The 8,860-nt window shown below is 46.2% G+C and overlaps 1 protein-coding gene across 1 annotated transcript in view; it reads right to left on the reverse strand.

The window, feature by feature from the left end:
- The window catches only part of MAT1A (methionine adenosyltransferase 1A), a 31,230-nt gene that overhangs the window by 19,196 nt on the left and 3,174 nt on the right, over positions 1-8,860 (reverse strand). Inside the window, exon 2 of the mRNA XM_032232248.1 lies at positions 2,028-2,361. Within this exon, the coding sequence (XP_032088139.1) occupies positions 2,028-2,361 (334 nt within the window). The remainder of the gene's footprint in view (positions 1-2,027; positions 2,362-8,860) is intronic.

The raw sequence follows: 8,860 nt of genomic DNA on the forward strand, positions 1-8,860 counted from the left end.
ATTCTCTCATGATATTCATGATATACAGTAGTTTGGGTTGTATCTGCTTGGTTTTTGCTGCTGGTGGCGAAGAGCCGGAGGGCCTTGTTCAAGTGGGACTGCATCATGGCCTGGAACTGACTGACTATCTCAGCCTGCTGAGCTTCCAGGCGCCGGCACCTGGCCTTGCACCCCTGCAGGTCTTCCGTGTGTTTTAAAAGCCTATGCTCATAGTCCTCGATGAGGTACTGCAGCTGAGCCTCCTTCTCGGTCAGATCCAGTTTGAACTGAGCTGTTTTGCCAACTCTTTCTCATGGTGGCTGCCTAGCTCCCACAGCTGCTTCCTGTTGGGGCCCTAAGGAGCCAGGGCGGGCAGGCGAGAAGTGGCTGGGAGGGAGGGGAGGAATGAGTAGAGGCTGGCGAGGCACCCCTTGACAGAAGTGATATCAAGTTGCCCATGCCCACCCAGTCACATAACCTCCTAGCCACGCCCCCCCAGCCAGTCACTAGGCAGATCATATTCGTGGTCTGTGGGATTTAAAATTATGAATTTAGTGGTCCCTGAGGTCCCAAAGGTTGGTGACCCCTGGACTAGAAGACCTTGAAGGTCCCTTCCAACTCTGATTCTGTTCTGTCCTGTCCTGTCCTGTCCTATCCTATTCTACCCTACCCTACCCTACCCTATCCTATCCTCAAAGGACACCCTGTCAAGGACCACAGATTTATAACCCCCACCCCAAAACTGTTATAGGTCGTTAATTAAAAAAAAAAGTGCGGGTATTCACGTACTCAAAAGGAAATCCCTAAATTAGGTTGCCAGCTCACAATCCTGAACATGTATCTAAGTATAAGAGCTCTGATAAATCCTGCCCTGCTGCAGAAGAACGTTGAGCTATTTCCATCCGCTGCAAGTGCGTACCTTGTCTCGGCCATGTCCAGCAGAGAAAATAAACCTGGGTTGCGGTATCAGGACACAGAATTTGGCAAACTGCCTTCTGTGGTGTGCATGACAAGGAATCTTGTCATAGTACTACTAGTAGTAAGCAAATCATCAGGTTGGCTTTGACAATTCGGGAGAAAAAAAAATGAGGTGAGCCACTGATCCCTTCATTTCCTGTTTTGCACCAAAAGGTGATTAAAAGGGCAGGCAGAATTGGGAGTAATATGTAGTGCGGCTGCTTTGGGCAATGGCTGTTTCGTGACCGAAGTTCCATGTGGATGAAATCCATGGGGCTAAGTTGAGGAGAAGATGTGTGCCTTTCTCTTTCCTTTACTTCCTGAATTTTTTTTTTTAGCAATGTGGAAATGTTCAATGATCCTTCACAAAAAACATGAGGAGCCAAAAGAAAAACCGCTTCAGTTGTGGTGAGGAAGCAATAGCACAGGTTGTTCTCTTCCATGACTCCCTCCCAAACATTAGAGAAAAAGAGATTTCTTTCATGTTTTTGCTCCCTGCTCTTAATTGGGCCCTAGGATATACCGTAAACAGAGCCAACCCTTATTAAGGTATTGACTTGGCACAATGTTCTACGCACCTTCTGAGAATAATTGCCACTGAAATCAACCAAACAAATGCCCAGGACTGGAGACCAAATATGACTGAGTACAATTCTCTATGCTGAACTGTTTTCTACCAGGCTTGTTCTCTTAGATAAATCTGCCCTCTCAGGTGGTAGCTGTAACTGTTCTTGGCTGGTGTTCACCTTCTCCAGGTCTGGTGCTCTGAAGGCACCCTACTGTACTTCTACCAAGGCTTCAAGGCCCATCTGCCAAAACCTAAGGGCAAGAAATATGGCTTACATGAGAGGATCATAAACGTGGTTGGAAGGGACCTTAGGTCTTCCAGTCCGACCCTCTGCTCAAGCAGAAAACCCTGTAACATTTCAGACAAACGGTTGTCCGATCTCTTCTGGGGAAAAAAGAACAACTCCAGCGTTGTTTAAAATCTTCTTTCAAAAGCTCTAGAGAAGGAGTTCTGCTTGAGGGAATGAGAAGCCGCAGGATCTCTAACATCCTAGGATATACCTGGGACGACTTCCAAGCCTTACCTGGATGTCCTTCTCCGACCGATTCCGACGTGAACATGAACGCTCCTTGCTCTTCGTTCAGCGTGTGGTCCTGCAGGCAATCTAAAGTCCGTTCTGAGGATTCGGACGAATGTCTTTGGGGCAGGAGGAGAGGGAAGAGGCGGCTGGTTCCCGGAGGAAAGAAGCTGTCGGGGCCTGTGGGCGATCTCGCCCTCCAAAGGCAGAGCAGGGCGAGCGGCGCGGTCTCTCGGCCAGAGGCGCGGAGGCTTCCAGGTTCCAGCTGGCTGCGTAAAAGCGCGTCGCGGGCACCTTCGCCAGCTTTCACCCTCGCGGGAGCTGTCACGCCGCCTGGCCTCTATATATGGAAAAGCGAAAGTGCCTCGCTCATCATGTGAGGAGCCCGGAAGAGCCCATTCCCTGGCAGGGGGGAGGGGAAGCTGGGCACGCGTGGGGGAGAAGAGGGGGGAAAGCGAGCAGCAGCCGAGCGCTCCCCTGGCACCAAAATTTCGCCCAGCCTTGGGCTCCTGTCTCTGCCCCCGGGAGGAACTTTTGTGGCGCAAGGATGCGCAGAAGCTCCGAAAAGGGCCCGTGCCCCCCCCGCCCTCTTTGGAGGAGGGCGAAAAGCGAGGCAGGAGTCCTGCTCTCTCTCGCCACCCTCAGGTCCGCGAGCTTGTGTTGCGTTGTGTTGTGCTTGTATAAAAATCCGGATTAAATGGAGCAGATGGCTTGGTTCTTTTTCGCTTAAGGCACCCGGCTGATGCAACTGGGGGAAAGTGAGCTACAAAGTTACGAGCGGCCCCGAGGGAGGCAGCGTAAAGTTCAAGGGTCTGGGTGTGTAGAATGTCCGGGTTTTTAGGGACGCAAGATGGGATGGCCCTGAAGTTAGGGAGTCGTGTATTTCTCTCTCACACACACTTTGACAGAGTTTAGAATGTATACATCACTGCCCTTAACTCCAAGGAGCAGCAGATGCCGTGGAAGAATCTTGTCTGGATTAGTTTTCCTCCAAACATCCCTCTCACGAAAGGGAAAACTCCTTTTTGGCCAGCACGAAGGGAGGAAAACCCAAGCTACAAACGAATGCATTGAGGAATCTTAGGAAATTGGGAAATACAGTGCAAAGAGAATTCAGATGAGTCAAATGGTTTTTTTATTTATTAACGATTTCTACAACTCCACTCCCTTCTAGCACTGATGATGATACCCAGGTGCACCATGAAATGTCTGCAAGGAAACAACCAAGTTCAGAGAGCATCAAGGACCCCACAGTCCTCCTCCTCCTCCTCTTCATTCCCCTCCTCCTCCTCCTCCTCCTCCTCCTCCTCCTCCTCCTCCTACTCCTCCTACTCCTCCTACTCCTCCTTCATCACTGGAAGTTTTTAGGACACTGGACAGTCACTTGTCTGAAATGGTATAGAATGTCCTGCTTGAACAGGGGGCTGGACTAGAAGACCTCCAAGGTCACTTCCAGCTCTATTCTGATTCTCCTCCTTTTCCTCCTTTCCCCTCCTCCTCTTCCTTGTCCTCTTCCTCTTCTCCTTCTTTCAATCCATAAACTCCATTTCCTTCTAGCACTGATGATGTTCCCTAGTTGAATAATAAAACATCTGCAAGAAAACCATCAAACTAAGAGCAACAAGAAACCATAGTTCAACCCTAAGCTACAAATATTCTCTTCTGTTGACATATAACTTTTATTCTGACTTTTCAACAACATTGAATGTTCACCTAAGGGACAATGATGGAAAGGAATAACAGTTTTTAACTAAAGCCAAGTTTAGAATTTATTTGTAACCTTTCGGATAGCTTTAGGGCTGTCACTGAAGTTCAGTCGAATGGGGACTCTAACATTTCTAAGTGCTAAGCTGCCTACTTGCATAAATATTTAATTTAATTTATGCTCTGATCACAGCTGCTACTTCAGAGTGACCCAGGATCCAGAGAAAAATGGAAAACTCCTATCTTAAAGATTCAATTTGACTGCATTCCGCAGAAATTCAACCCTACCTTGTAACATTTTCTTTGGCCAATTGAGGCCCTTGTAATATTTCCCAGATACTTATCATGAAGAAAAGGATTAAATCATATCTAGTATCCCAGGCTTCACAGGAGATGGGACAAGATGGGTCTGGAATGTGCCTCCCTTTCCAAAGAGAAACAAAGCTGGAAAAACCTGAAATGGTTTCATGTTCATTCAGCATGATATTTAATTCATGTTGAAAGGCTTGCAGGATATCTTTCACCACCTCCAGTTCTATGGAAAATCTCTCTCCACGGAACCAGTGCCTGGTGCCCAAAAGGTTGGGGGAAATTGCCCTGGTGGACAATCACTTAAATATGAGCCAGCAATGTGCTGCAGCTACCAAAAAAGCCAATGCGTCCTAGGCTGCATTAACAGAAGGATAGAATCAAGATCACAGGAGGATCCTGATAGCTGCTAGGCTTCTGTGGTCAGAGTTACACAAATTAATACAAACTAGTGCATTTCAAAGAAACTCTATAGAATGAACCCCAGCATGAATGAAGGGCTTCTCTCAGAAGTGTGGGCCAGGACCACATAGCTGCTTGCAAAGACTGTCCTGCATTATTATCCATGCATAGGCATGATAGCATTCTTCCAGTATTTGTACCTTTGAGGACCGCCTACTGCCACATACCTCCCAGCGGCCAGTAGATCCCACAGATTGGGCCTCCTTCAGATGCCGTCAGCCCAGCAGTGTCGGCTGGCAGGCCCCCGGAGGAGAGCCTTCTCTGTGGCTGCTCCGACTCTTTGGAATCAGCTCCCCCAGAGATCCGGACATACCCACTCTCATGGCCTTCAGGAAGCTGTAAAACTTGGCTGTTCCGGCAGGACTGGGGCTGTTGACCTCATTGTTGAGGTCCAGCCCCAATTAGAATGAATGTATGTGGTTTGTGATTTTAAACTGTCTTTTTTTCTCTTTTTTCTCTCTCTTTTTTTGTAGAGCCGCCCGGAATCCTTCGGGATTGGGTGGCATATAAATTTTGATAATAAATAAATAAATACAATAAATATTTGAGGGGCTGCCAGAGAGAGGAGGGGAACAACCTATTTTCCAAGGCACCTGAAGGCCAGAGAAGGAATAATGGATGGAAACTGACCAGGAGATATTCAACCTGGAAATAAGGAGAATTTCTGACAGTGAGAGCAGTCAACCCATGGAATCGTTTGTCTTTAGAAGTTGTGGCAGCTTCATCACTGGAGGCTTTCAAGAGAGACTGGGCTGCCATCCACCAGAAATGGTTGTAGGGTCTCCTGCTTGGGGGGGTGGTGGACTAGATGACCTACAAAGTCCCTTCCAACTCTGTTAATCTGTTAAAGCTTTAAGTCCTGCCTATCCTCCTCTCATGAATAAACCTGGATCAGTTCTCCAAACCTAATAATTAGAACAATGAACTCAGCAGCCATTCCTGACTTCATAGCAATTGCAAATAATGCTGGTGTCGGCCCTTCACAAGGAAGACCAGACTAGGAACCTAAAGTTTGACGTTGATGCTATTTTTTTGTCTGTGGAGATTCTCCAGGTCATAGTTGTCTCACAGATACTTTTTTTCAAGAGGCAACTGGACTTTCTTGATTTTCCCTTGAAGCATTTCACTTCTCATCCAAGAAGCTTCTTCAGTTCTTCTTGGATGAAAAGCCAAATGTTTTCAAGGAAAAAACTAAGAAAGTCCGGTTGCCTCTTGAAAAAGCACCTTTGACACAATCTGGATGACTTGAGTGTCTCCATAGACTCTTCCCCTCCTGCTGAAGATCCTTCCTAAGTAAAATGCCACAGTGGTTTGGCATCTGCTTGGGCCATAAATGTCCAATTGGAATGCAGAAGCTTTGACTGATGGAGGAGAAGAAGAAACAGCCGGGGTGAAAAAGTGAAACGGGTCCGGCAGCAAAGCATCAAAATAAATCTGATGTCAAACAATTCTTGGACTCGAAACCTCGCCTCCCAGGAATGTTTGGCGAGAAGCTGTCCAACCATTTCTTTCCATTTCCTCCCACCTCCCAAGCAGGGTTTCTTCCCTGAGTAATTGGCTGGAGAGGAACACACCTCTTTGGTTCATGATTATCTCACTTCCACATTGTTTTTGCCACCAACAGGAGCAGAGAGAGCGAGAGAGAGAGAACTGAGCCAAAGAGGAACAAGGCAGTGGGGTGGATTTATTTATTCAGTTGAGAACTGCAAAGGTCCATGATTTGGGGGTGACCGTTTGCAGAGGGGTCATGGCTAAGCATGTGGCAACGCTTGGGATATCTGCAGCCCAGTAGATTGCAGATATTGGATTCAAACCGAGGACATTCCTGGGTGCTTAGATCAGCAGGAAGGCCGATCTGAAAAAACTGACTGCTTGGCACAGTTTGGCTACTTAATGTGCAAGAGGAACCCTTCTCTGAGAGGTTCCCAATTTGGGGAATCCTCTCCTAACAAGGGGCTTTTGGCTTCCGCTCATCCGGGATTGGAGAAAAAGGCAAAAAATGCATCTCTACTGCCAATCTTTTTCATTTGTAAACCACAGGCTGTCCTTGACATACAACGGTTGGTTTAGTGTCCGTTTGAAGTTGTAATGGCACTGAACAAAAGTGACTTATGGCTGTTTTTCACACTTAACTACCCTTGTGACATTCCCATGGTCACGTGATGAAAATTTGGGCGCTTGGCAACTGGCTCCTATTTATGACGGTTACCATGTCCCCTGGGGGGGGGGGGTCACGTGATCCCCTTTTGCGACCGTCTGACAAGTCGACGAAGAAGCCGGATTCACTTCACAACCAGGCTACTCACTTAACAACTGCAAGGCAAGAAAAGTCATAAAATGGGGCAAAACTCACTTAACAACCATCTCAGTTAGCAACCGATACTCTGGGCTCAGTTGGCATCATAAGTCCAGGGCTATTATTATTTTTTCTTGCATTCACTGACACTTTGAATTATATCTGAATGTTCTACTAATCCCCCAAATTTCTAGGCATTTTCTGACCCAGCCATGTAGAAGTAAGTAGAAGAAGAATCTCACTGCCATCATGGAGGGATTAGAACCCTTTGTCTGGTGTCAGAACTGGGCTTAAATTCCCTGCATTGGAAATAAAATCCTATCATCAACAGAGGAAGAAGATCAGAGGAAGCAGAGGAAGAACATCAAAACTGTAAGGCTCTGCTTACTGCATTGAAGCTCCTATTGTTTGGTAGCAAAATCATTTGGTAGCAAAATCAGTCCATCAGAAGAATACTGGAAGGGACCTTGGAGGTCTTCTAGTCCAGCCCCGTGCTCAAACAGGAGACTATATTCCATTTCAGACAAGTGGTTGTCCATTCTCTTCTTGAAAAACCTCCAGTAATGAAGCATCTACAACTTCTCGTGGCAGGCAATTCCACTGGTCACTTGTCCTCACTGTCAGGGAGTTTCTCCTTAATTCCAGATTGCTTCTCTCCTTGATCAATTTCCCTCCCTTGTTTCTTGAATGAAGACTCATATACAGGTAGTCCTCGGCTTACGGCTACAGTTGTGCCCCAAATGTTTATGGCTAAGTGAGACAGATATTAAATAAGTTTTGCCCCACTTTATGAACTTTTTGCCACCATTGTTCACTGCGATTGTTATGTCAGTCCTACGGTTGTTCAGTGAATCTGGCTTCTCCATTGACTTTGCTTGCCAGGAGGTTGCAAAAGGGAATCCCGTGACCCCCGGGAAACTTGCAACCGTCATAAACATGAATCAGTTGCTGAGTGCCCAAATTTTGAGCACGTGACCCCAGGGATGCCGCAATGGTCGTTAAGTGTGAAAAATGATCATGTGTCCCTCTTTTCAGTGCCATTCTAAATTTGGTAACAAAATGAACAGTTGTAACTCAAGGGCCACCTACCTGTAGTTGTATGTCAAGGACTGCTTGAATTTTATCCTTGTTTTGTGGGGAGCAGTAAAGAGAGTTTCTCAGTTCATAGCTTGTTTTGTGTGTTTCCCATGTCAGTGATAGGCAGCTACTGATTATGCATAAGTGCTTCTTCCAAATTTATTGTTTGATGTATTAATTTGAATTGATTGATAGGCCTGCCCAGCTCATAAATGCAATGGCTGACCAAGATGTTAAAAAATATACATTTCATTCCCTTAAAAGGAATCCTCAAAGGAGACACTTTTAGAAATGTAGAGAAGAGCAACTACTAGGATTATTAGGGAGGCTAAAACATAAGAAGAACAGTTGCAGCAATTGGGTATGGCCAATGTAGAGAAAAGAAGAGCTAAGGGTGACATGATAGCAGTATTCCAGTATTTGAGAGGTTGCCACAAAGAAGAAGGGATCAACTTGTTTTTCAAAGCACCTGAAGGTAGGGCAAGAAACAATGGAGGGAAACTAATCAATGAGAGAAACAATCTAGAGCTAAGGAGAAACTTCCTGACAGAACAGTTAAATCAGTGGAACAACTTGCCTCCAGAAGTTGTGAATGCTCCAACACTGGAGGCTTTTAAGAAGAGATTGGACAACCATTTGTCTGGAATAGTACAGTTTTTCTTTCCTGAGCAGGGGGTTCGAGACCTCCCAATTCTGTTATTTTGCTGCATTTCTCAGAGACACATTCATGCTTTCTCAAAGAATGGCTTAGGCTACTTTTAACCACTCTGTGAAACTGTTTGCACCCACCCAATCATCCTAAGTGGGAAAATAGTGGAAAGTTAAATGTTTAAAAATTTTCAAGCTGGAAATCGCACTGGTATCCCGCAAGGGCCCTTCCTCTGTATGCCAAAGGACATCGTTTATGAAAGTGTCCCTCACCCTTGAAGGACACAAACATCGTTGTCCTCTTTTGACCCGAATGAACCTGGAGTCAGTGGGGACAATCAGC

The sequence above is a fragment of the Thamnophis elegans genome, chromosome 15 (assembly GCF_009769535.1).
Source record: "Thamnophis elegans isolate rThaEle1 chromosome 15, rThaEle1.pri, whole genome shotgun sequence".
In the NCBI taxonomy this organism is placed as follows: Eukaryota; Metazoa; Chordata; class Lepidosauria; order Squamata; family Colubridae; genus Thamnophis; species Thamnophis elegans.